This window comes from Bos mutus, chromosome 23, assembly GCF_027580195.1.
Source record: "Bos mutus isolate GX-2022 chromosome 23, NWIPB_WYAK_1.1, whole genome shotgun sequence".
Lineage (NCBI taxonomy): Eukaryota > Metazoa > Chordata > Mammalia > Artiodactyla > Bovidae > Bos > Bos mutus.
The window spans coordinates 1,033,243-1,060,982 of record NC_091639.1 but is presented as its reverse complement, the minus strand read 5'-3'; the positions used below and the strand labels follow the sequence as shown (position 1 = coordinate 1,060,982).

General features: G+C 50.1%; 1 protein-coding gene across 1 annotated transcript in view; it reads left to right on the top strand.

Annotated features, from left to right (window-relative positions):
- Nucleotides 1-27,740, top strand: part of GMDS (GDP-mannose 4,6-dehydratase) — a 436,801-nt gene that overhangs the window by 189,113 nt on the left and 219,948 nt on the right. The window contains 3 exon segments of the mRNA XM_070360877.1: nt 2,933-3,125; nt 4,061-4,165; nt 26,115-26,242. Coding sequence (XP_070216978.1) covers nt 2,933-3,125; nt 4,061-4,165; nt 26,115-26,242 — 426 coding nt within the window.

Below are 27,740 nucleotides of genomic sequence, written 5' to 3'. Positions count from 1 at the left end.
TGAGGGCCCCTCCACTTTCCTCGCTGTTCTGTACCCGGAGGCAGGCGGGGGGACTCCTTCACCTTTGCATGTCCTGCACTTAGGATGGGTGCCCTGCTGCTCAGGGTGGACGCCCCATAAACAGTGCTGCCCCTCACCCCAGATCGGCCAGGAAGCCCCTCTGCCAGGCTGCAGCCCCCTGGGCCAGCCCCCTGCCGGCCCCCCCGCCCTCTCTGATCTCCTCTCGTCCCAGATGCGGGAGGTGGCTGCCCACTGAGCGCTGCCCGCCAAGCGCCGTGTCCGTGGAGACGGGTGTTTTATTGTTGCTCTCCTTGGTTAATAATCTCACTTGCAGATTCCAGCTCTGAGGAGGCGCGGCAGCGGGCGGCTGCCTGTGTGGTCCCACGTCTCCCGGAGGCAGAGGCGGCGCCCGGGGCCCGGCTGCCTCTTCCCACACGGAGTTCTCCTGCAGCAGCAGCCTCTGAGGGTCTGAGGCAACATCTGTACTCAGGAAACACTGGCTCCTTCCTTGAGATTTCAGAAATCAAGTTTGCTTCCCGCGTAAAGTCCACTCCCTTATTAACTGTATGCTCAGGTCACTTAGAAGTTACCTGCCTGCACTTCAGACTCCATGCCATCCTCTGTGTTCAGGTTCCCACTGGTGCAAAAACAGGAAAAACAAGCACGCACGCACACACACATGGCTCCTGGCCTGGGGGCTCTGGGCCACTATACAGTGGGTGACTAGGGCTCTGAGGTCAGAGGTGACGCCAGGAGGAGATGCTGCCCGGGAGGGGTGTGAGGGTGCCGTGACTGCCGACCTGACTGGGCCTGTGTGGCGTGAGCCCCGTGCCGAGAGCCGGGCTGGTCCAGTAAGCACGCTTCCAGAATCCGCGCTCACGTGTTGCTTGGTCATGCGGGGTGCAGGGCAGGCCTCCAGCTCCTTCATCTGGGTCCCCACAGCGCTCTGGGTGGGAGGCTCAGATTTCCACTCCTCTCTGAATGAGGATAACTCTGGGATACATGTTTATATCTTTGAATGTTGATCAGAGCAATCTGCTCTATATTTGAACTTACGTTTCCTATTTTCCTTTGACTTTAAGCTAAAGCCCTGGGTCCTGGTGGCCTTGCCACTGTCCTGATGGGCCTGGCGGTGAGCGTGTCGGGGGCGGCACCTGCTCCTCCTGCTCCTGCTCTCCAGCTGCAGCCTCAGACGGCCCTCTGCTCTGAGCTCCGCATCTTTGTGCAGCGGGACTGTGCGGCCCTTGTTGTAACTGTTACGCCGAAGCTTTGAAATTGACAGAGTTTCTTGTTAATTGTACCTATTTCAGTAAGATTGGGTTATCAACCTTCTTCCGTCTTCTGGTAGCCTGTGTTTTCTCTTAGTCTTTGTAGTTTTGATATTTCTGTGTTCCACATTTAAATCTCAGTGGTTCACATGCTGTCTTCATTCATCCCCCAAACACTAGCAAAAGCCATGTTTCAGGCCCAGGGCTCCCGCTCAACACAAGGAAACTCTGCCCTCAGGAGCCTCGTTTTAATGGAGAAGCTGGACAGTGAGTGAAGGCTGGGTGGACGGAGGTGCGGGCCTCTGGGTTTTGTGGGCAGAGAGGAGGGCAGGGCAGGCCCCCAGGACGGGGCACACTGTGTGCAGCGCGAGGCTGACTGCGTGCGCACCTGCCTGGGTGTGTGTGCCTGTGAGTACGCCAGGACAGCGATTTTCAGACAATGGTTTTTATTGGTTTAGGAGATTTTAATATTAGGTTAATTTATTATATTTACAGTTAATTGAAGTAAAAAGCACATTGGTCACATTTATTTTTAAATAAAACATGTGAGAGCTGCAGAGTACTGAGTGATTCCTTAACACCCTCTTCTTCAAAGCCCATCAACTCAACATGCATTAGCATCTTTCTGTATTCAGTGTGTCTTATAATTAAAAGATATGTGTGATTTTAGTCGTTAAATCATGACCGACTTTGCAACCCCATGGACTGTAGCCCACCAGGCTCCTCTGTCCATGGGATCCTCCAGGCAAGAAGACTGGAGGATTTCATTCTCCAGGGGGTCTTCCCAACCCAGGATTGAACCCACATCTCCTGCATTGGCAAGAAGGTTCTTTACCACTAAGCCACCTGGGGAGCCTATATGATTATGGATCAGATCAGATCAGTCGCTCAGTCGTGTCCGACTCTTCGCGACCCCATGAATCGCAGCACGCTAGGCCTCCCTGTCCATCACCAACTCCCGGAGTTCACTGAGACTCACGTCCATCGAGTCAGCGATGCCATCCAGCCATCTCATCCTCTGTTGTCCTCTTCTCCTCCTGCCCCCAATCCCTCCCAGCATCAGAGTCTTTTCTAATGAGTCAACTCTTCGCATGAGGTGGCCAAAGTACTGGAGTTTCAGCTTCAGCATCATTATGTATATAATATAAGGTACTAAAAAGTCATGCTTGTAGCTTAATTAAAAATAGAAGATAAAACAGTTCTTTTAACAATCAACTGTGTTCTAATCACACGTTCCTGAACTTAACCTGTGCATAAAAATTAAACGGGGCTCACTGAAAATGTGGATTCCTAGCCACCCCCCACCCAGAGATTGGTTCCAGCTGAATTTTTCGGGGACACCCAGGCACCCCGATGATTCTGTGGAGCAGAGGCTTGCGTTTTGAGAAGCCCAGCTCCAGGGCCTCCAGCCTGGAGTTAGCAGGCGATGTATGTGGTTCAGGCATTCCCTGTGTTACCACAGGGAATTGATACCACTTTCTTAAGGTATTTTTTCATCCACCTGATGTTAGAAACAGATGACATCCACACTCTTACTCTGCTGCTGGAAAATAATATTTTCCCACAAACAGAGCCCTTCCGAGTAGCAGTTGCGGCCGTTACCTCTGAGGGTCTTTGCTGCTGGCCTGCACTAACGTGGCCTCATCGGCACCTGCTGTCTCCAGATCTCGTTCGACCTGGCGGAGTACACGGCCGACGTGGATGGCGTGGGCACCTTGCGGCTCCTGGACGCGGTGAAGACCTGCGGCCTTATCAGCTCGGTGCGGTTCTACCAAGCCTCGACAAGCGAGCTCTACGGGAAGGTGCAGGAGATACCTCAGAAGGAGACCACGCCTTTCTACCCGCGCTCCCCTTACGGTGAGAACGTGTGGCCCCGTCCTGCTCGGGGGCTGGCGACACGTGGTGGGCGGTGGCTACGCAGACGGACCAAGGTGCGTGACTTGCCGGCCAGACGCCTGTGCGCAGGCAGGGGGTCCTGCTGCTCTTGCCCCTGGGGTGAAATTGCTGACTCACCGCACCCTCCAGACAGAGCGCTGCGAGAGGGAAGTTGCTTCCTCCAAGATTCCTTGTACTGGACTGTTGTGGGTCGAGCTGAAGTGATATGTCTGGTATTTATTCCATTTCCCAGTTTAAATTCTCCCTGAGCTCAAACCCTTAAGTGAAAGTGTTAGTCACTCAGTCGTGCCTGACTCTTTGTGACCCCATGGACTGTAGCCTGCCAGGCTCCTCTGTCCATGGGATTCTCCAGGCAAGAATACTGGCGTGGGTTACCATTCCCTTCTCCAGGGGGGTCTTCCCAACCCAGGGATCGAATCGATCTCCTGCATTGCAGGCAAATTCTTTGCCATCTGAGCCAGCAGGGAAACCCTAAAACAGATAGACAAATCTATTGCATCTAATATATTTATAAAAAGAATATTCACAGAAGACTTTAGTGATAAAATTTAAAGCAGCTAGAATATCAAGATTCAGGTTTTTCACTTACTACTCCCTTAAAGAAACAGGGGACGAGGCCTAGGAAAGGTCGGTTTGCTGTGCCCCGCACACTACAGCTGAGTTAGGCTGTGAAGGCATGGGCTGTGGCCGTTACAGAGGGAAGAGACTTAAGTATTTCCTTGTTTCATGACTAACTGGCAAAGGAACCTTTATTTTGTCCTTGGCTTTTGATTCATTTTTTCCCTATCTTGATACATCGTGAGCTGTAAATTCTGCAAGTTGTTACTTGTTTGAGTGAAAATCTGTTTACAGTAAGACGCTGTCTTTGATTTGCTTTTAAACATTTATCCCAACAGGGGCAGCGAAGCTCTACGCGTACTGGATCGTGGTGAACTTCCGGGAGGCATACAACCTGTTCGCAGTGAACGGCATCCTCTTCAACCACGAGAGCCCCCGGAGAGGTCAGTACAGGTGCCGATGGGAGGAGAGCGCCTGGCTCCAGGCAGGGACACGTGTGTGTGTGTGCGTGCGCGTGTGTGTGTGCATGGGTTCTACACATGTGCTGTGCAGACTGGGGCCGCTTCACATCTGTTTTTAATGATGCGAGTGTCAGAAGCAGTCGATGAAGACATGGGAATCCAGCCTTGGTTGCCTACTAGCTTTGATAGCGGTTTTATTCAGCATGGAGCTGAGCGTGTCCCAGGTTTACCATTCCCATCGGAAGCGCTCGCCGCGCGTGCTTGAGCCTGGGAGTCAGGAGGTGTCCTTGGAGTACGAGGGGCCGGGCGGGAGCCGGGGCCTCTTCCCCATGTCGCTGTTGCTCCGGAGCCTCCACTGTGGAGTCTCCCCTTCCTCACTTTGAATCAGCTGTGTACTCAATATTCCGTCTTTACGTTCCATTCAACAAATACCCAGACGTTTCTGTGCTTCTAGAGTGTGTCTTAAGGTACATTTGAAATCACTGCTTATACTTAGAATCTTCATGTATTTTCTTTTTCAGAGAATCACATTTGTTTGCGTTGGCTTGTTGCCTTTGAGACTGTGAGCAACGTGCCAACTCTCCTCTTCCAAATATTAGGCTTTAAATAAGAAAGTGTGTACTCCTTTCATTATTTCTGGTTTACTAAAGCATGAGAAATCTTTAACAAAACATGTACACCTACAAAGTGAAAGTCATCTGTTTAGCTCTGAGAAGTTTTATTAAATCTCACTGTCATTCAGGCTTTCAGCTTGAAAACGAATGAGAAGCCAGCGCTGTAGGTGTTCCGTGCCCAGCAGTTAGTGATGCTTGTAACTCGGTCAGTGGGTCTTTATGTGACTGTGTAGCCACGTAATTAAACCAGCAAGTCAGAGGAAAGGCTGGAGTGGCGTTTGCACTGGTATGTTTAGTGGCAGTGCATTTAATTTTATAATTGCTTCAGTTAAAACTTCCCACGATGGACTGCTGGAGCATCAGAGCCCGGCAGCCGTCTCTGACTCTGAAGGGAGAGCCAGTGAGCAGGCTCAGCGCCGCGCTGCGGGGCGCCCCGAGCAGCCGGGAGAGGGGGCGCCCGGCCGTCCCCGCCTATGCCCGGGTTGGGGTGCTGAGGACTGACCGTCCGGCCTCCCAGGCGCAAACCCATCAGTGCGTCTTGTCTGCTGTGCTTCTCCCCTCAACTTTTCCACTGGCCAAAAAGCAAACTCAATTGTTTGGGGTTAGGTTAGGGTAGGGAAAAACATTCTTAGTTGTGGAATAAGGAGATTTACAGTTTTAAATGTAAACCCCCCTCAGGCCTCCGTGTGCGCCTCCCAGTGAGAACCGTTTGTCTGCACTGATGTCAGCGACTGTTTAAAACTGTTTATTTTTAAAAGGAATCTTTATTTTTTATTAAGGTATGGTTGGTTCGTAATGGTGTGTTAGTTTCCGGTGTATAATTAAGTGATTTGTATATAATAGAACTGAATATATATATGTATGTATACACACACACACACACACACACAGACGTTTTTCCCATATAAGTTACTACAGAACGAGCGGAGCTCCCCATGCAGTGCAGCAGGGCCTTCCTGTTTACCCGCTCTTCGTGCAGTAGGGCGCACGTGACACTCCTAAACTCATAAGTTACTCCTCCCCCAGCCTTTCTCCACGGGTGACCATAGTTTGTTTTCTGTGTCTGTGAGTCTCTTTCTGTTCCGTAAATACGTTCATTTGTAACATTAAAGCCTCTGCAATAAGTGGTGTCACGTGGCACTTGTCTCTGGCTTCACTGGGTAGGACAGTCTCTAGGCCCATCCATGTTGCTGCAAGTGGCATTGTTTTGTTCTTTCTTACAGCTGAGTAAATATTCCGTTGTGTGTCTACCACATCGTCTGTATCCATTCTTCCGTTGATGAACATTTATGTTCCTCCCGTGCCTTGGCTGTTTCATATAGTACTGCAGTGAACACTGGGGTGCATGTGTCTTCTCCAGTTTTGTTTTTCCTCCAGGTGTATGTCTAAGAGTAGGATTGCTAAGTAATATGCTGGTTCTGTTAGTTTTTTAATGCAGGGGTCTCTAGCCTCAGGGATCTAATAATGCCTGATGATCTGAGGTGGAGCTGATGTAATAATAGAAATAAAGTCACAATAAGTGTCAGGCACTTGAGTCGTCCTGAAACCATCTCTCCCACCCCCAGTCCATGGAAAACCTGTATTCCATGAAACAGGTCCCTGGTGACAAAACGGCCGGGGCTGCTGTTTTACGGAACCTCCACGCTGCTCTCCACAATGACTGCACCAGCTCACACTCCCACCACCAGTGTGGGAGGGTCCCTTTCCATCATACCCCTTGCAGCATTTATTGTTTGTAGACTTTTTGGTGATGGCCATTCTGACTGGTGTGGTGATACCAAATAAAACCTAATTAAACTTAAAACCTTTTGCGCAGCAAAGGAAGCCATAAACAAAATGAAAAGACAATGTGCAGAATGGGAGGAAATATTTAGAAATGATGCAATAGACAAGGGATTAATCTCCAAAATATACAAGTAACTCATACAGCTCAGTATCAAAACAAACAAACAAACAAACAAATACCACAAAACACCCAATCAGAACTCCAGTCAAAAAATGGGCAGATGATCTAAATAGACATTTCTCCAGAGAAGACACAGATAGTTAATAGGCTCATGAAAAGATGTTCACCATCACTAATTATTAGAGAAATGCCAATCAAAATGGAAACTAATACTTCTTTTTTAGTTTAAAGAAAAGTAAACTGTAGAGGGAGGTTATGGGGAGAGAAGCCCCCTTTCTCACCAGGCGCCAGCCCCACCCTCGGGCCTCGGCTGACTCTCCTGCAGAAACAGCCCAGAGGCCCCACCTCAGCACAGACGTGGCGCTGCGTGCGCACAGCGCTCCTCGCCGTCACGCACGGAGGTGGACCTGCAACGCACACCACCTGGTCTTGTTCTGAAAGCCTCTGACATCATAGTTCTTATTTAATCCATGTAATTAAATAATGGAAAATGATTAAAATAGTGGTATGTGTGAAAATGATGTGATACTTGCTTGATAAGATATCTAATAGTGAATACCCACAGCATTTCTTGAAACTTGGAAATTAATCTTCATATTAAATTAAGCTGATAATACTGTTGTTGTTTTGTCACAGTTAATTGTTAATTTTTTGAGATTCTTTAGCAGACTGAGAATTCCTTCCTGGTAGGGAGTGTGTTATAGTCTTTCATCTTTAGCATCTAAAACAGTGCCTCAGTTCAGTTCAGTTCAGTCGTTCAGTTGTGTCCAACTCTTTGCGACCCCATGAATCGCAGCACGCCAGGCCTCCCTGTCCATCACCAACTCCCGGAGTTCACTCAGACTCACGTCCATCGAGTCAGTGATGCCATCCAGCCATCTCATCCTCTGTCGTCCCCTTCTCCTCCTGCCCCCAATCCCTCCCAGCATCAGAGTCTTTTCCAATGAGTCAACTCTTCACATGAGTTTCAGCTTCAGCATCATTCCTTCCAAAGAAATCCCAGGGCTGATCTCCTTCAGAATGGACTGGTTGGATCTCCTTGCAGTGCAAGGGACTCTCAAGAGTCTTCTCCAACACCACAGTTCAAAAGCATCAATTCTTGGGCGCTCAGCCTTCTTCACAGTCCAACTCTTACATCCATACATGACCACAGGAAAAACCATAGCCTTGACTAGATGAACCTTTGTTGGCAAGGCAATGTCTCTGCTTTTGAATATGCTATCTAGGTTGGTCATAACTTTCCTTCCAAGGAGTAAGCGTCTTTTAATTTCATGGCTGCAGTCACCATCTGCAGTGATTTTCATGTGATTTTCATATTAAACATGAAAAAATTTTTCTAGCCTATCTGCTGTTAAACAGTGCCTACCTGCTGTTAAACATTTACTAAATGTTATATTAGTTTCAGGTGTACAGCATAGTGACTGATATTTTGTAAAGACTGTTCTCCATTTGTAGTTACTGTCAAGCCTTGGTTCTGTTCCCTGTGCTGGACAATGCATCCTTCTAGCTTATTTGCTGTGTGCATAGTTGTTGGTAGGAAACGATGTAGAAGACTCTCTCTGATACACCTTAGTAAACACACAGAGCTCCTCTTTAAAACTGCCTGTCGTTTGCTCGCCGGCGATACTCTGGTGCTTCGAGTCTGTCTTCTTAAGCAGCTTGAGCACGTGTGTCCGTCCGTCCTGCCCCGTCATCTCTGGGCCACTTTTGCTTCGTTGCTGCAGTGGGGAAGCTCAGTGTCAGTGAAGGTGCAGCGTCACGAAGGCCTGTTAGGTGCAGCTGAAATGGGGGCTACTTTCTGCTTTTTCTCTAACAGAAGCTAATTGACAAGGCCCTTTTTGACTGCTTGCATAACAGTCCATGAGAATCTCTGACTTTATGGAAGAGGTATTTTTCGTATAGAGATATTCTGGACCAGAGATTGGCCAGCTCTGGCTGGTGCGCCCGGTCCTGCCCACCTGCTGGTGTTCGTGAGTGAAGGGTCACGGGAGCCTGGCCATGCCCAGGACTCGCACATCATCAGCGGCTGTGTCCACGGTGGAGGCCTGGGGCCTGCAAAGCCCCAAGAGTTGACTCTCTGACCCTTTAAGAAAACATCTGCTGTTCCCCCACTTTCCACCCCCTGGGAACAGCTGAAGCCTCAACAGTAAGAAACATTCAACTGTGTATAGTATGGGCTTCTCCCAAGGCAGCAAGGTAGTTTTATAGAAAGGCTTCCAATAAACATGAATCGCGTTGAGTTTGTGGTTAACCCACCTGCAGCAGGATTCCTGCAGCATGTTGTCAGCTGGGCACTGAGAGGCCCCCAGGCGACCTGGCGGCTGGGCTGGTCCTGCCGGGCACACGGCCGCTGGCTTCCCCTGCAACATGTGTCTTTGCTTCCTCGCAGTCCTGGTGGTTCTCTGGAAGGACGCTTTTTTACTTGGTCACGTGGTGAGCTCACAGTAGCTCTGAAGGTGGGTGGGGTTGTTCTCATTGGCGCAGAAGTGACTGCTTAGCGTCCCTGATCTGCTGGAGACACCTGTGATCAGAGGCGGGCCTCCCCCTGCTCGCTTTTCAGAGGTGCCACATGGCTCATGCTTCAGGTTTGCTTGTAAGAAAGCGGAGGCCCTTGAGTTTCATTCACAGCACATTAACAGCGAGTGATAGTTCACTGTCTATCAGTGTGTGCCATAAAAGGGTGGCAGCGTATCACCGCGTGCTCGCATCGTGCAGTGGTGTTCAGACACCAGCACAAGCTGTCACTCGTACGCACTCAGCCCTTTGAAGTAAAAATGGACTATTTTTTTTAAATTAAAAGAAGAGTTGGTTTACTTGGTGGAGAAATGCCACAAAACTGGACATGCACCTGAAAACCTTCTACTTCTCCTTTTGTTTTTCTAGACTTGAGCTTCGGCGTCTGTTTTACTTACGTATTTCTACGTGTTCTGACTGCCACACATGTGGCAGTGGTACCACCTTACTCCTGAAGACACAGGTTTATATGTTCCCTCTTTAGGAAGTAAAGGCTGTGCTTATTGTCTAGAACTATTACATTTCTGTGAGGAAAGTATCACATGCAAAGAATCTTTTTGTTTTTGTTGCTCTTTCTTTGGAAAGCTAATCAGAGACTGATGTCACAGAGCTGTTAACTGTAGAAATTAGACTATGTAAAAAATGCTGAGAAGTTTTAAAATTACTTTAAAGTAGCTTGTGAAGAGAAAGTAGCTTCTTTTCAAATATATCGGTTATCATGATAAAATATGAGACTATTCTATAGATTAGAACATTGAAAGCAAGCCCACTGGGAAGGTCATTGTACTCATGAGCTGTTTTTGCTGCAGCTGACATGTTCATTCAATACTCTAAAGATACTTGTAGACATATTTTGACAGACTTGTTAAACTTACACATTTCTCTCTGTGTATGTGGTAATGCATACACACTTCTGTTTTTTAAGATTTCTTAATGTAAAAGTACATAGTGGCCCATGAGGTGACACTGTTTCTCTGAAAGAGCTTTCAGGGGGCAAACAGCGGCCGCCCACCTGCGTGTGCTCCCCCCAGAGGCGCTCAGGATCCTTGAGGAGGAGGAGTGTAGTCTTCTCATCCCATTTGTCTCATTACTGAAGAAGCTGAAGCGGCATGAGGGTGAGGTGTTCAAGGTTCTCGGCACTGACTGATGTCAATGCAGGGCTGGCACAGCCCTGGGGATGGAGGGTCGACCTCCACATTGCTTGTATCTGTAGAAATCGCCCATGGTGACGCTTTGGAGTAGGCATTGGAGCAGGTCACCCCCAGAAGCAGAGCTGGGCTTCAAAATGGAATGAAGCAATGGCTCATATCTTTGGTGAAAGATGTGAATTCTTTTGGTTAAATGCAGTGTGCCTTTCAGATGTTTAGTGGAAATGATCATAATGAAACATTAGATTTATGACAGTAAAATACAAATGTGACTTAAAGTAAAAAACTGACCTTGAGCTGGCCTGGAGGAAAAGCAGAGCTCGTGCAAAATGCGTTACAACCCCGTGCGACAGTGCGCAGTGGTAAAGCGCCTTAAGTACGCCCACGGTTAGCAGCTCGACTCCGCACATGCGTGGTGTCCAGCGACTGCTTAGGAGCGGAGACCTTTTAGATGCTACAGCACATTCCTCTAAACACAGGCTGCATAAGAAATCATATATATATCTAAACACAGTATTCACCTGACTGGGAGACTCTGGAAGGTTCGTGAACTTGTAGTTTTAAGGTTTAGACTTGAGCTTTTTTTTTTTTTTTTTTTTTTTTTGCCAAGTATTTTGCTTTTTAAAATGTCTTAACTATATTAACATGTTAATCTTCAGATTTTTAAAAACTATAATTGCGAGAATTAACTACTCAAACCATAGTAAAATTTTAGACAGTTTTCCCCTTTAGTTTTCTAAAGATTGTTCTTTATTCATTGCTGTAAATATAAGATTAACCCTCCAGACTAGAGGTTCTCCACTGGGATGGGAGCGAGGTGGGGAGAATGTGACCTGCCCCCAGAGGACATGTGATTCACCTGAAGACGCTTTTGGTTTTCACCCCTGGCGGGAGGGGTGCTGGGTGCTTGCTGCCAGCACTTGGCTGGGGGCAGGGATGCTCCTAAACAGCCCACAAGCACAGGTACCCCACGGGCAAGAGTCCCCGGGCGCGTGTCGGGGTGACGGCCCCAGAGGTTGTCACCAAATCTAGACGAGTGTCCTCTCAAGAGCAGCAGCTTCTTTTTCTTAATGTAGCACTTTTACTTTGTGGTCAGTCCTTCCTGCTGCTGCTGTTGCTGCTGTGTCGCTTCAGTCGTATCCGACTCTGCAACCCCAGAGACGGCAGCCCACCAGGCCCTGCGGTTCCTGGGATTCTCCAGGCAAGAACACTGGAGTGGGTTGCCATTTCCTTCTCCAATGCATGAAAGTGAAAAGTGAAAGTGAAGTTCCTTCCTAGAGTTTAGCAAATGTTCACCTAAACACAGGAGAAAAGAAATCTGATTTAAATAGTTCCCTGTAAAACTGTTTAGGCCTTAGGTCTTGGAGGTCAGGCCTGAGTCAGGGAAGCCTGAGACCAGAGGAGTTTCTTCACGGCTCTTCTGATCAGCTGGGGATGAGCTCTCACTTCATAGGGGCCCATTTCCACAGCCCACGTCCAGGGTGGGTCCATTGCACTCCCTCCACCTCCGAAGTACATGAGCATTTTTATCTTTCGTTGTAAATCAGAGCACAGCTTTCCTTTGGGAATAAACTGTGGATCCATGTCCTAGGCCATCCCTCAGTGCGTAGGGCCATAGTAACGTTTCTGTAGAGGCTCCCTGAGTATGAGAGTTTTCCTTTGAAATGATTCAAACTCACAGCTGTTTAATGCCCTAGGGGATAAGAGGATGCATGGTATACATTAAATAGTTGGAACTGGCTTGTATTTAATCCTGATGGGCAGAAAGCACTCCCCTTTCTGTATGTGGATGTCTATTTGTAAATAAGGTAATCTTTTTAAAAAATGACTTAAGTTAGTATTTGTCAACCTGGCTGGTAAATTTAAATTGCAGTGCTATAGACATACTAAGAAACATGGAAACCAATGTCACATCAGCCAACTATGTATCTGTATAGTTGTATATTAAGAGTGCTCTGCAGTTTTGGGTGAGCATCACAGCCTGAATTACCGAAAACAGCGCAGCCACGTGTTGTGAAATCCAGGCATGAGTAGCCACACGGGGGCCCAGCCCAGGCCTGCAGGCGCAACGCCGACCCATTCTACCTGCGTTCACGATGAGGTCACTGCCTGAAGCCCACACGAGGGCCCAGCCCAGGCCTGCAGGCGCAATGCCGACCCATTCCACCTGCGTTCATGATGAGGTTGCTGGCTGCTCACTGTGGCCCTACCAGGCTCCTGGTGGCCTCTGACTAGTCCTCTGGGCCCCTGTCACCCCTGTGGACTGTGACACTTGAACGTCACAGAGCTGTCTGCCTGTTCTTTTCTGCAGAAGATGCGGTGTAACTGATCGGACACGCTGGACTGTTTTTTCTTTTTAAGACTTTAGAATGTTACCGTCCCTTTACTTCCGGCTGTGCCGGCTCTGGGGCCCCGGGGGCTTTTCTTTAGTTGCAGTGCGTGCGCCTCTCCCTGTGGGGCTGCTCTGGCTGTGGTGCACGGCCTCCAGGGTGTGCGGGTCTCAGCGGCTGCAGCCTGCAGGCTCCGGAGCACAAGCCCAGAAGCTGTGGTGCACGGGCCCAGCTGCCCCGCGGCTCGTGGGGCCTTCAGGACCGGGGACTGCACCTGTGTTCAGCACTGGCGAGCGCCACCGAGCCACCAGCAGAGCGCACGAAGGACGCGTGAGGTGAGGCTTGGTCTCAGCGAGTGGTTATCACCACTCAAGAAAGTCAAGTCCCTTCTCACCCGCTGAGAGGACATTTCCAGGATTGTTAACACTGATTTTTTTAAATTTTTTGCGATTTCTGTGGCATTTACATTTGAAACCAAACTGATGACTGTTGGGTCTCACGTAGCACGCCCCCCACCTGTAAGCTGGCAGTGTCCGCGGGGCCGCAGGCCACGCAGAGCCAGGCACGGGCCTGGGCCACGTGGCAGGGACTCGGGCAGCCCTCGGTCCTCTTCCGTGTCGGGACCACGTCCAGCTCAGGCTGTCTTGTGAGGACCGCTGAGCTGACCGTGCTGCGTACCCGTGGGGGCCGTGCAGGGGAGAAGCGGGGCGCAGGTGTGACACAGAGGAGCTCGGTTCCAGTGCACTGAGAGCCTTTGTGTGCCTCCCTGCCCCTCCCTTCTCTTCCCTCCTCCCGTGCTTCCCTTGCTGAGTCCTGGAGGCTGGACTCTGGACACCGACCACCCCCAGACCCTGTCTGAGGGAGTGGCCCTCGGAGCGGGGCCCTGGCAGCCGCGGCCTGAAGAGCGTACATCCCGCGGGGCTGCCAGCCAGAAGTATGTTTGAGCCAAACACTGAGAACCGATCGTGATGTTTACAGATGGCTTAGAGTGGCCGCCGAGGCGTCCGTGCGTTGCAGAAAGAAGAGATGGAGGAGGTCCTGGAGAATCACTGGAACCACAGGAAAAGCTATTTGCAAGTGAGATTCTGGAAGTTAAGCCAGTGAACGTTTGAATTAGGGAAGCCAAAACAGATGATGATGAATATGGAAGAATTATGGATAAACACCAAAGGCCTGTGTGAGACCCTTGGGAAAATTAATGAAACCTTTAAGTATTTTTAAAAACGGTTCACATATTTTCATTAATGGTCCTGTGAAGTGCAAAATGTTTTGTCAAAGAAATGCAAACCAGAAAAAAAAAAAAAAAAAACCTGCTGTACATTTTGGTGATACTAAGAAAAAAAAATACAATTATTGTTTAAATTTTATTATAAGATACATTGCAAATTTTTTGTCAAATGGCATTTTCCCCCAAATTTAGTTTGAGCCAAAGCTTTCTTTTTCCTGTTTTGTTTTGAGCAAAAAAGGCTTTGCTCCCCTTTTTCATTGGCTTGGATTCAGGGGAGGACCCAGGAGTCATCAACCGCTTAGATCCAAGCCAGCCTCCTCCACTTATGACAGGGGCAACTTCGGCAAGTCCTGTCATCTGTCTGAGCCTCAGTTTTCTCACCTGTGAAATGGGAGGATGACTGTCTTCACTTAAGGGACTGTGATCTTGGGAGGAAGTTCTATAAGTAGGGTTATTAGCGCACTGTTACATCACCCCTGCTGAAGGTGCTCTGGAGAAGGGACGCCCATCTGTGGCCACCTCACATTCAAATGCAATAATCATGAAGGAATGGGGGAGACTCATGAAGGGAGAGGTGACTTGTCTTTCCTGAATAAGTTGGAGAAGTTCAGCTCTCAGACCTTGTTAAGGGGTGATTAAGGTAGGCGAGATGTGGTGAAGTGTCAGTAATTTCCAGAATACCGGACACCACGTTGCGGTGGGAAGTGTCCCGTACGCGTTTATTTTCAATTCCCAGAGTTCAGTTAGAGACCAAACTCTGAGCAGAAATGATTCTTCTAAAGCCATGTTACTCTCCTAAGCTCATCCTTCGCAGAGGAAAACTCTTTCTGTAGAAAATACTGGTGGTAAAGAAAAGGAGGGTGGGGAAGGAGCTGCAGTAAGCAGCCGGAGGAAGCGGAGCATTGCGTGCAGCCAGCCGAGGACGACTCGGGGCTCGATGGCGGCCTCTGGCCTGGGCGTCCGCGGTCCCGAAGCATCGTGGCAGCCGGCCGCCCGCCTGCCTGTGAGGGGCGCGGCGGAGAGCCCACGGCACAGCGCGGCTCCTGAGGCTGTGGCCCGGGCGTGAGGGCGAGGCGCGCTGGGGGCTTTGCCTGAGCCGCTGACGTCCTTTCCGCTTGGTCAGACGCTTGCCCACGCGCGCAGCACGCGGTGCGGGCTTAGCCCACGCGCAGATGCGGAGCCGGCTGGCGGCGCCCTCGCTGAGAGCCGAGACGCACAGCCGGTCTGACCCAGGAGGGCTGAGGGCGGCACCAGCTTCGGGCTGTTAAAACAGGAGGGGCCTGTGAGTCTGGGCCGAGGTCTGAGAGCGCCCACGGGGCTCCACTCTGATGCCGGGAGCTGGGGCGGGGCCCCTCCCCCGCGTGGGGAGCGCTGTCCTCGGGGAGGGTGTGCTGCTCCTGCAGCTTTGGGGCCAGCTGAGCTCTGGGGCAGGGTGTGGTGCCTGTGGTTCCTCCCTCAAGCTGTTAATGCCAGGACGGTGAGAACTTCAGACAGGAGGCTTTGAGAATATCCAGCATTTCCCACTGGGTCAGTGGAAGTCGGCCCAGCTGCTTCTCTGATCTTGGTAGTTACCGGCTGATGGACCCCTAGGCTTCCGGTCCTGGGTCCGTTCAGGAAGTTAGAGCTTAGGCTCAACCTCTCAGCAGACCCTTCCCGTCTTCCTACAGCCCTGGCTGAACGGACACTCCCAGGTGTTGTTACACAGACATTCGTGGTCTGCATGGACCTGATTGATGGGTCACATCAAAACTCCCAGAGTGGGCCAAAGTTGATGTTGAAGAAGGCTTATTTCTGCCAGAACAGGCTGCTGCTAAGTCACTTCAGTCGTGTCTGACTCTGTGTGACCCCATAGATGGCAGCCCACCAGGCTCCCCCATCCCTGGGATTCTCCAGGCAAGAACACTGGAGTGGGTTGCCATTTCCTTCTCTGAAGCATGAAGGTGAAAAGTGAAAGTGAAGTTGCTCAGTCGTGTCCCACTCTTCGCGACCCCATGGACTGCAGCCTACCAGGCTCCTCCGCCCATGGGATTTTCCAGGCAAGAGTACTGGAGTGGGGTGCCATTGCCTTCTCCGGCCAGAATAGGCGTATCATTGCAATAACACTTGCTGAACGTCTAGTAAGTTCGGGGTGTCTGAAAAGGCACCAGAGACGATGTGCAGAAGGATAAGTAGCCCATAACGGCCGCAGGTGAGGAAGTGCGACCACAGTCCGACCGCAGAGAGCACTTCCTGGCCGTGAGGAAGGTGGGTGCTCAGCAGCATCTTACCAGTGGAGAAGGGGAAGCCCCTGTGCCCACAAGACGTTGAGGAGGCTGCGGTGAAGTCCACAGGAAACGTCTCAGCCCGGCCCCAGGTCCCTCTTAAAACCCTAACAATGGATTTGTGCAGAAGGAGCAAACCTCGTAAAGAAGACGGAGGTGATCCTCAGAGGAGCTGTGAGGTTTCTGTTGGAGGAAGCCGGGCTGAACGTGGTTGCTGCGAACCTCAGCGTGGATGTGAGGCCGCGTGCACGGCCCTGGGATGGTGCTCACAGGAGGGCCCGGTGGACGATGCAGCTGAAGTGTTTCCTAAGCCTGCAGACACGGCATCTTCTTATAAGAAAGAAAATCAGGCAGTAACTGAAAATATCCTTAATAACAAGTATCATCTGCTCTGCTGGGCCCACCGACTCAATGGACTTGAATCTGAGCAAACTTTGGGAGATAGTTAAGGACAGGGGAGCCTGGCGGGCTGCTGTCCACGGGGTCACAGAATCGGACGTGACTTAGTGACTGAACAACAAACTTCTGGGCCCAGCACAGTCGTGAGCTAATAATACACCATTGTGAAAAAATGACACATAAATGCCCCTCTAACTGAACAACGCAGGCAAATACTGCTAGTTAATGAAGTTCAGTGGTCATGAACGTGAGCTTGCTTCCTGGAATGGGCGGTGAGCAGTGGAGTGGCCACGTCCGTGGGAGTGGACGGCACCTGCCCCGGGGCTTGTGCCAGCCTGCCGTGCAGAGATGTCGCTTGCTCTCCGCTGTTTGCTGGGGCCCACGTTTGCTCACTGTTCTGTATAGGAACTGGACCCCAAGCACAGAGGGAGATGACCCTACAAAGGGGCGCGTGGCCTCCACGTGTGAACCTTTGTCTTGTTCCTGTTGCCCATCAATGAAGGGCTTGAAGCAAAGCCTTTGGGAGGTTTTCTCACTTTGCAGTCTCTGCACTGGAATGCCTATAAGCAGATGCTGGCCTTTTAAAGTTACCTTGAACGTGACATTTCCGTGAAGTGGCTGTGCTCCGCATCTCAGTGGTCAGGATGGTTCTGAGCCGAGATGGAATCTCCGTGGTCACGAGCGACCCTGGCCGGGGAGAGGCACTGCCTTCCTGATGCACCACGTGCCCCTTCCTGGGCGCAGCCCGGACGCGACCCAGGTCCACAGGAGAGGAGTCGTCTTTTAACGTTAACAGATCATTTCAGTACAAAGGATTTTGTACAGGGTTTCAAAGGATGGTGTGCAAGTCCCTGTGTGGCTCCAAGGCGTGTTTCCTCCTGGGAACACTGCGTTCCGGGGCGGTCGCCCCGAGGGTTGAGTGCCCAGGGCAGCCCAGGACAGGAGGGTGAGCATGCAGGCACGTGAGGAGCCGGCTCCCCGGGAAGGGCAGCGAGCACTGGAACAAACAGCAGAGCAGCCCGCGCCTCTCTCTTCAGCCCACATTTATGACGAGCTGCCTGGAGCTGGTAGCTCACGCCGTGAATGGGCCTCTTGTCCACCGGGTCCCCGCAGTCAGACGCTGTTGCTCTTGGCCGGGCTCGCAGCACAGGAGGTACGGGCCCTCTGATCTCCGCGGTCTGCGCCGCTGGCCGTGACCTTCCCGCGTCTCCTCTTTCTCCACCCCGTCTGCACCGCGCCTGGCCCGGGCCCTGCCCGGCGGGGCAGCCCGGATCCCTGCGGGGTGGGACGTGGGCTCCGCGGAGGTTGCCAGGGGTTCAAGGAACATTGGAACGATTTCTGTTTGCCGAAGAACGTCATCCAAGCTGTCTCTATGCTTTATCTAATTCCAAAAGCCTCTCAATCAAGAGCGTCTGGATACAGTGCCGGGCAGCGGGGTAGAATTTTACTGGAGGTACCGTGGTCGCTTTCACCCTGGAGGTACCGATGGGGACGGCTCACACGCGTGTGTGTGTGTGCTCACACAGCCCCGGGCACGGGCAGGCGGCCTGCTCCAGTTCCCCACACTCAGAGCTGCAGGGCTTGCGACAAGTGCTCGGCCAGAGAAGAGGTGACTTTGTCTTGTGGACGATGGAAGAGCTGTCCCGGGGACCTGGGGGCTCCCGGCACGTCGTCCCTCGGAGCCGCTCAGTCTCCCTGCGCTGTCCGCTGTGGCATTGTTCAAAAGGCTTGTGGAGTGGTGCTCTGTGGGAGAGAATGCGCTTCACCAGATAATCTAGTTCTGTGATTCTCACTAAGTGTGCGGTCTTCACGTCTTCCGGTTTACTGCTGGCAGTTAAAGGTGTGTGCTTTGTGAATTTTGTCCCGTCTTCTTTTCCTTCAAGTTTTGTCTTGAAGGTATTTGACTTGGGGGGTGTTATGTGGGTGCTTTGTGAGATGAGATTAGAAAGTTTAATAGAACAAGGGCTTGGATGTCCGCACACACATACTCAAGGATCAAACACGGGAACAGAGCCAGGGATTTGGGGTCTGGCTTGGGCTCCCCCCTGAGCCTGAGTGTCCTGCTCCCCAGCTTCTCAGTGGGTCCTGGTCATCAGGCCTCACAGGAGGTGAGGCCTGGCAGGAGGGAAAGGCCCAGAAAAACAGAGTCCTCTTGAATTTCATGAGTTTGCCTGTGCGTGAAAAAATCATTACAGATAAGTGTATTTGAGCCAGAAAAATAGCGTGAGCAAGATAGACCGATTTCAGGTTTTTACGTATTTTTTAAGTACAGGTAGTCAATGTACAGACATACTCCATACGAAATAAAACAGTAAAATCAGTTTTCTGAATGTGTAAAGTGGAACTAAGTGTGTCCAGCGTGGCTGGTTGCTCGCGTTGTGCCCAGGTGTGCGGAGCAGCAGGTTCTCCCTTCAGGTCTGGCTGGTCTTCCCGGCAGCCCTTCCCACTGGCAGGCGGGGGGCGTGAGGGACAGCAAAGCGCCCGCTGGTTCCGCCCACCCAGGAGTGGTGACCCAGGAGGCCTCTCACCACCCAGCCTCTGGGGGGGCTCAGTCTGGACCTTCCCGTGGAAGTGGGGACAGAACCCTGTGCCCCTGGGGCTGGAGAAGGTGAGGGGAGACGGCAGGGCGGTATCTCTGTGCACCCTCGACCGGAAGCAAGCAGACCTTCCCCGGAGACGACCGTCCTTGTCAGACGTGCCCCCGGCTTCCAGCAGATTATTGCTCACCAAGAACTGGGAGTGCCACCAAGTGTGCCAGGAAGCAAGTGAGTCCGAATCCACAGAGGAGACGAGATCAGTCACCAGTGAACTCAGAACTGTTAAATCAGAATATAGAACTCCAGGGTGTGTTTAAATGAAAAATCGTAAAATGAAAAATCATAAAAAAACAAACAAGATCAGAATATGAAAAATACCTAGTAGATCTGCAAAGAAGCAGAGAGGACTTTAGATGTAAAAGACTATTTAAACAAAGAGTTAAATGTTTGACTTAAATACTAGACACCGAGGAGAATGACATGGCTCTAAGGAAGTTACCCTGCATGTTGCAGAGACAGGCAGAAGGAGGAAAATTATTTTAAAAAGAAGTGAAGAGATTGTAAGGTAACATGGGAGGGTCTAGTGTTCTTTCCCAGAAGGAAACAGAAAGAAGAAAATAGAGTGAAGAGGAGGCAGTGCACGAGGAGGCCCAAGTGTCGCACAAACACGGGAAGGCTCCGCGGGCACCGAGCAGAAGCCGCATCTGGACGCCTGGACTCCAAGGGCTGAAGAGGGAGAGGGCGTCGTTAGTCTCCCCGGACGAGAAAGGGGAAGGGCGCTCGCGCTGGCCGCACTCTCATCCAGGACAGACCAGCGCCAGAAGGCGTGTGTTAGTGCCCGCACTGCTGGGAGGAGCAGCCTTCAACTTGGGGTTGTGAGGACTCTCAGAATCAAGCCAGACAGTTCTCCACTTTGAAGGAAATTTTAAAGTATACATTTTAAGAAGAAAGGAAAGGATGCCAGAAGAGAGATTCAAGAAGGTAGGATGAGAAGGAAAATTGGTACAGATGGGAATATGCGCAGCCTTTCCAGTTCAAAATTATAAACAGACCTGTCTTCTCTGAAAAGAGACCCTGGGAGCTATGCAGAGCAGTCAAGAAACCTGCAGAGTTAAAGCTGAGAGGAACCTGACTTTATCACCTCCAACCTAGTACAGCTGGAGACTGTTAGGCACTTTTGCTCAGGAAAGGTACGTGATCACCCTTACCAGTGGCTCAGCAGTGAAGGATGTGCCGCAGTGCAGGAGACAGGCTCAGTCCCTGGGTCGGAAGATCCCCTGGAGGAGGAATGGTAACCCACGCCAGTGTCCTTGGCTGGAGAATCCCACGGACAGAGGAGCCTGGCCAGCTATGGTCCATAGGGTTGCACGGAGTCTGATGTGACTGAAGTGACTTACCAGGCACTGATAAAAGTGACAGAATTAAGAGTGACTCCCAGGGCGTGTGGACCTCTCTGGAAGCCTCACCCTTTGCCTCCAGTTGGAGCTGAGAGCTGAAGCTCTTTCCGGGGCCTCAGGTGATGTCCCACCCACTCCCAGCCTGACCCCTCGGGGCCCACCTGTGACCCGGGCGGTGTGTGCAGACTCAGCTTTGAAATTCAGTGAATCGTCGTCATATTTTATCCAGCATAGTTTGGTGTTTTTTAATGGGGCGAAATGGGGTTTTAATGGAGTTTTTTGTCTGCTATTTGCCACAATAAAAGTTCTGAACTTTTCATTCCGTCAATGCTAGAAAAGCTCCTGATCTCAATCTCAGCTAATATTTGGACTAAAACTCATTTTGATTGGTTTCCTTCTTATTAGTATACACTTTTGTGTGTATTCTGTTTTTCCTTGGCTAATGAATTTATCTTGAAAAAGTAACCTACAACATACAATATAAGAGATGTTTATCGGTGCTTTGGGTGTGTAAGTCCACCCGCCTGCCTCTGGCTGTTTACTTAGATCTATTCTCATTCTCAGACTTCCAAAATCAGAGAGTTAAGGGACTTAGTCATGAACAAACTAAGAAATCTGGACCTCTCGTTGAGGTTGAATTACAGGTACCGTCGACTTTGTAATGTAGTAATTGTGGTAGTAGGCGACACATTGAGACTGCGTTAGTCACATTCACCCGGAATTTCCGAAGCATCGACCTGCACGGGCAGCACTGTTGCTGTCCCCGTTTTACAGACCGGACGCGACGGGCCTGACGCGCCTGCATCTGTGATGGCTCACGGTCTGCAGCGCCATGTGCCCGGGTGGGCGCCCAAGGCGTGGCCTGGCAGGTGTGCCTGTCCAGAGTGCCACGTGGTCTGGGTGGCAGGGCCAGCGGCCAGCGGCCTTCGGTTGTCAGTTCACTGGGCCGACTTTCCGTTTCTTGGTCTTCATCCTGGCTGAGGTCTTGTAGTGAAGGCTATTGGAAATCAAGCATGTATGTGCACACTTACAGGAGTTCCATTCTCTGTGTGTGTACCAGCACAGCCACACCAGCGACCCCGTCCAGGCAGGGCGCCTCCTGCCTCGTGGCAGGCTGGTGCCAGCAGCAGTGGCAGGAGCCAGGGGGCGGCTCAGGCCGGGCCGTGGGCCTCTCCTCCTCCATCTGCATGGTGGGCCTGGCTGGACATTGTGCCCTCCAGGCCTCAGCCCTCAGGTGAGTGGTTTCATATAGTTCTCTCCAGAAAACAAGAAGCTTGTGTAATGAGTGAAAATGAAGTGCATGCGTGCGTGCTCGGCCGCTCAGACGTGTCCCACTCTCTGTGACCACATGGACTGTAGCCCACCAGGCTCCTCTGTCCATGGGATTTCCCAGGCAAGGATACTAGAGTGGGTTGCCATCTCCTCCTCCAGGGGATCTTCCCGACCCAGGGATCGAACCTGTGTCTCCTGGCATTGCAGGCAGATTCCTTACCACTGAGATCCAGGCACTCAGCTCTATGGAAAGAACAAATTGAAAAAAAAAAAACAATCACTTTAAGCCTCTCCCAAGAATTAACTAGTGAAACATGGTGGCAATAAAAATGTTGAAAATGAACCTGAAAATGAAATCATGAGAAGTTACACTTATAACAACATCACAGGGAGTAAACTACTTAGGAACAAATTTAACAAAAAGTGGAAAATGTATTCTCTGGAAACTACTCAGCATTGCTGAAAGCAACTGGATAAGCCCCAGATCAGCAGAAGCCCCCTCCCCCCCGTCGGATGAGCAGAAAGATGAGGTGCTTTCAGAATGGACAGTGCCCCCCTCCCACCCCGATCTGCACATTCAACACCATTCCTGCAAAAGTTCAGCCCCTTTTGTGCAGAATTAACAGGCTGGTCCTAAAATTCACACGGAAATTCAAGGGACTGAGAAAAGGTAAAATAGTCAGAAAGAGCAGTCGGAAGACTCACACTTCCGGGCTGTGACGGTCCCCGCAGACCTGTGCTGATCACGTGTGTGGTTCTCGCATGCCAGCAGGTGTTAGATCCACGGAGCAGGACTGAAGGTCAGTGATAAGCCCGTGTGTCCATGGGTAACTGATTTTCAGCAGAAGGTGAAAGGCCATTCAGGTGGGAGAAAGCATAGCTTTTCCAGCACACACGCCGTACCAGAGCAGCCCTATAGCCACATGCAGGGGCCTAAAGCTGGGCCCTTTTCTCCTCACCATACACAGATGAACTGGAACCAGGTCAGATACCTACATTTAAGAACCAAATCAACCCAAGGCGTTAAACATACAGGAGAAAATCTTCAAGACTGTCCTTTTGGATGTGACACCAAAAGCTCATACAGTCAAAAAAAAAAAAAAAGACAAATTGAACTTCGTAAAAAACTAAAAAAATTGTGTGTGAAAGGACACCATGAAGAAAATTAAAATATAACTTATACAATGAGAGAAAATGTTTGTAAATCATGTCTGATAAAGGACTCGGTCCCATAATATATAAAGAATTCTTACAATTCAAGATTAAAAAGACCAGTGACATTGTCCTTTAAAAATTGGACAAAAAACCTGATTAGACATATCATCAAAGAAGATACACAGTGGCTGATACGTACATGAAAATGGAGGTGCTTAATGTCATTAGTTGTCAGAGAAATGCAAGTCAAAACCCCAAGGAGATAACACTTAAGTACCCACAAGGATGACTGCCATTAAAAAGATAAAACCGTACAGTTGTTGGGGAGGATGTGGAGGAATGAGAATCCAGTCGCTGCTGGTGAGCACACAGCTGGCGGCTGATCAGTGGGTTAGCTGTGGAGCTGCCCTGCGCGCGAGCGCTACGTCGTGTCTGACTCTTTACAGCCCCGTGGAGTGTAGCCCAACAGGCTCCTCTGTCCATGGGCTTTCCCAGGCAAGAGTACTGGAGTGGGCTGCCGTTTCCTTCTCCAGGGGGTCTTCCCAACCCAGGGAGTGAACCTGTGTCTCATGCATTGCAGGCAGATTGTTTAGTGCTGAGCCACCAGGGAAGCTCCACGGAGCTGCCGTCAGTTCAGTCGCTCAGTCGTGTCCGACTCTTTGCGACCCCATGGATCACAGCACGCCAGGCCTCCCTGTCCGTCACCAACTCCCAGAGTTCACTCAAACTCATGTCCATAGAGTCGGTGATGCCATCCAGCCATCTCATCCTCTGTCGTCCCCTTCTCCTCCTGCCCCCAATCCCTCCCAGCATCAGAGTCTTTTCCAGTGAGTCAACTCTTCGCATGAGGTGGCCAAAGTACTGGAGTTTCAGCTTTAGCATCAGTCCTTCCAAAGAACACCCAGGACTGATCTCCTTCAGAATGGACTGGTTGGATCTCCTTGCAGTCCAAGGGACTCTCAAGAGTCTTCTCCAACACCAGAGTTCAAAAGCATCAATTCTTTGGCACTCAGCTTTCTTCACAGTCCAACTCTCACATCCATACATGACCACTGGAATAACCATAGCCTTGACTAGACCGACCTTTGTTGGCAAAGTAATGTCTCTGCTTTTGAATATGCTGTCTAGGTTGGTCATAACTTTCCTTCCAAGGAGTAAGCGTCTTTTAATTTCATGGCTGCAGTCACCATCTGCAGTGATTCCAGGGGAGATGAACACTTGATCCCCACATGGAAAGGGGTGCACCCGCGTTCACTACAGCACCGTTCACAACAGCCGAGAGGTGGGAACAGCCCAGTGTCCGTGTCCACTGGGCCACAGAGAAGAAGTACTAACTCATGTAACATAGGTGAGTTGACATCACAGATTTATCCACGGAACTTCAGGATGAAGCAGAGTCCTGACACTAAAATACAAAGATAGACATCAAGCCTGAATTTAATTGTCACTTTAAATCAATAGTAAATTAAAAGCTGCTAATTGATAGTAGATTGAAAAGGGTTGTGCCTGATAAATACTTCATATTCAAAGGCTCTTTTTTGAAGGAGCTCTTGTGTGTATTATACAGTGCCCTGCAGAGTTGAAGCTGGATTTCTGAAAGTGCTCTGTTAACGGCCAAGAGAGGCTGAAGATTCAGATTCTCGCTGTCACTCGTGGTGGGGCGTTGGTATAAGTGTGCCTGCAACGTTTGTGCAGTGAGTCTGCTGTGTTTTTGAACTTGTGCTGGGCTTTTCCAGCCAAAGTTGAGAAAACCTGTTTATAAGAACCCCCCTTATCTCTGTGTCGGTTTGTCTAGAAGCCCACGCTTTTGTCATAACACTCACCTCCCTGTTTCTTCTGCAGAAGAACAAAGCTGAAGCTACTGAAATGTGATAAGTTGTGATGGCAATCTGTCTACACTGTGAGACGCCACCACTGACCAGCTCACGTGCCTGTTAATTACCTTGAGATTTTGGTAGCTTTGTGATAACCTTGCTTAGATGCGAGGGCATAGATAAAGCTGCCTCAGAAGTGCCTTTTAATTTTCTCCTTCTTTGTGATCTTTTAATAGTGGATAGAGGCTTTCATTAAAGACCAGAGAACATTAAAACAGTTTTACTCCTTTCAGGTATGATACGTTTCATCCGATCATTTCAAAATATTTATAGAGAATTCAGAAATGCTGTCCTGCAGATAACGCTTGGGTGAATTTAGAAGGTGACGTTGTAGTAAGTACAGAGTCTTCAGACCTCACGCTTAGCCCTGGAGAGCCCATCGCTGTTGTTCAGTCGCTAAGTTGTGTCTGACTCTGCGACCCCATGGACTGCAGCACACCAGGCTTCCCCGTCCTTCACTATCTCCTGGAGTTTCCCCAAATTCATGTCCATTGAGTCAGTGATGCCATCCAACCATCTCATCCTCTGTCATCCCCTTCTCCTGCCCTAAGTCTTTCCCACCATCAGGGACTTTTCCAGTGAGCTGGCTCTTCATATCAGGCGGCCAAAGTATCAGAGCTTCAGCTTCATCATCAGTCCTTCCAATGAATATTCAGGGTTGATTTCCTTTAGGATGGACTAGTTTGATCTCCTTGCTGTCCAAGGGACTCTCAAGGATCTTCTCCAGCACCACAGTTCAAAAGCATCAATTCTTCGGCGCTCCACCTTCTTTAGATAAAGAAGGATGGACCACCCCCCTTCCAGCAGCCACATGCACTTCTGGTTTGTTTCCTTTGGTCACACCTGGGAGGCAGATTAGTCTCCTTTCTCTCCTCATGAACCCCGAAATAGTCTTATTCATAGGAATACACGATGTTTATGTTCTTAAAAGTCAGGATGGTCTTATTACAGATTCTGGCATTTCCCTTTGTCCAACCCTGTTGACTCTTCTGTGTAAAGACTGGCCTTCCAAGAGCTGCTCTCTGGCCTGGGGCCTGCTCGTGTGTCGCTGCAGCACACGGGACATGGCAAGACAGCCCCACAGTGTTCGCCGCGGCCGCAGAGCTGGCGTGACGCTCGAGTGGGGCTCCTGATCTTGCCTAAGTGACGGCCAGTGGCCTCTGTTGTTTACTTTTGTTATTATTTTAGAGGGGCAGGGGGTGGAAGAAATGCCCAGAGGCTCAGATTGTGTTTGGTTCACCAAACTGTTAAATGTCAAAATCACTCAACTGATAATACATCTTTTGTCTCTTTTAGGAGCTAATTTTGTTACTCGAAAAATTAGCCGCTCAGTAGCTAAGATTCACCTCGGACAACTGGAATGTTTCAGTTTGGGGAATCTGGATGCCAAACGAGATTGGGGCCACGCCAAGGACTATGTGGAGGTAGGAACCGATGCGTTCTGGTTTCTAAGTATCTGCGTCTGCATGTCCAAGTGCCAGGCCTCCTGGGAGGGCTGCCTGGAGGGGGCGGTGGGTCAGCCGTGCTCATGCAGCTGTCTCTCAGCTCACACTGTGTCCCCTGCTGGCCCACGCTCAGCGGTGTGTGAGGCTGTTCTGCACAGTCTGGAAGGGGGAGTACCTCACAGGTGTTGTTTTAATTATTGAAAACAAGGATGCCGGCCAGTGGGCTGGACGGTTCTTTCCTTTCTGGAGTGTCTTCTGCATGCCTCCTCCCTCACTCCATCCAGGATACGAGTGATGACCTGCAAAGGGATCTGTTGGTGAACAGAACTAGTGTTCAGACCTCCCAGAAACACGACTGGCGCTGATGCTGCCACCAGTCCGTGAGCGCGCCCTTCAGCTGGCGTGGCCACGCCCGCTCGCTCCCGAGTGCTGTCCTCAGAGAGCCTGGTGTCTGCTGCTTCAGACTGTGCTCACCCCCTGCCCTGGGCAGCTGTGACTCCCACCCGTGAACCTGTCCACTAAAGAGACAACACGAGAGAGGTGCTAGCAAGGATGCTGCTGGGGAGCAGCGGGTGGCGTTAGAGGGGATTCTGGCTTCCGTGTGGGGATTTACGTGCACGTTAAGTTCCGGTTTGGGTCACATACATTACTTAATGTACATGTAAGTAGCATGGTTTTTCTGTGAACAAATTGTTAGCTTTTGCCTCGCCGGGATGAGCGTGCTTGCTGATGTCTGGAGTTTCCGTGGCGAGACGTGAAGGAGCGTGTTGATGACGGGGTGTTTGCCCCGGAGCCCGTGGTGCCTGTTTAGGTACTCACTGATTTCCTGCACTCAGGACTATTTCTGTCCCCAGTGATGCCTCTGGGAAACCGGATCTGGCTTCCTTGTTCATTGATGCGGTTCAGAAAGAAACTTGACCGTTTACAAAAGAAAGCAAACACGGGTTCACTTGCCAACACAGAGGTCAGCCCCACTGTGGTAACGCTTTTGTGTGTAACAGTTAAGAATGTTGCGTACTTGAACACCTAAATTTTGATTTATATTATGGCCAAAAAATTTCTGATTTAATATTTTGCATAGCAGTGAGACATTTAGATCATTTACATGTGTTCTTCTAAGCTATAAACACAAGAAGCTTTTTGTGATGGTAGCCCTTGGATATATTTTAAGAACACTGCATTAAAAAAGTACGGAAGTCCACACTTTTAAAAACCATGAGACAGTGGGCAAAGGTGATGTAAAAGAACCTGAGACTTTCTTTCGTCTAACCTATATGGCCTCACCTTCTTAAGAATATGAGGCAAGTTTTGTAAAAATAATTGTTTTTTCAATACTGTCATTTTGGTGTATAACCTTCTAGCTCTCTGCAAATACCTGCAGCTACTTAGAAGGCTGTGAAAGTATCCATCTTTATCCAAAGTCTTGTTCTGCAGTTTTGGAACCAGATAGATCAAATTTCATTCTATTTTATGTTTT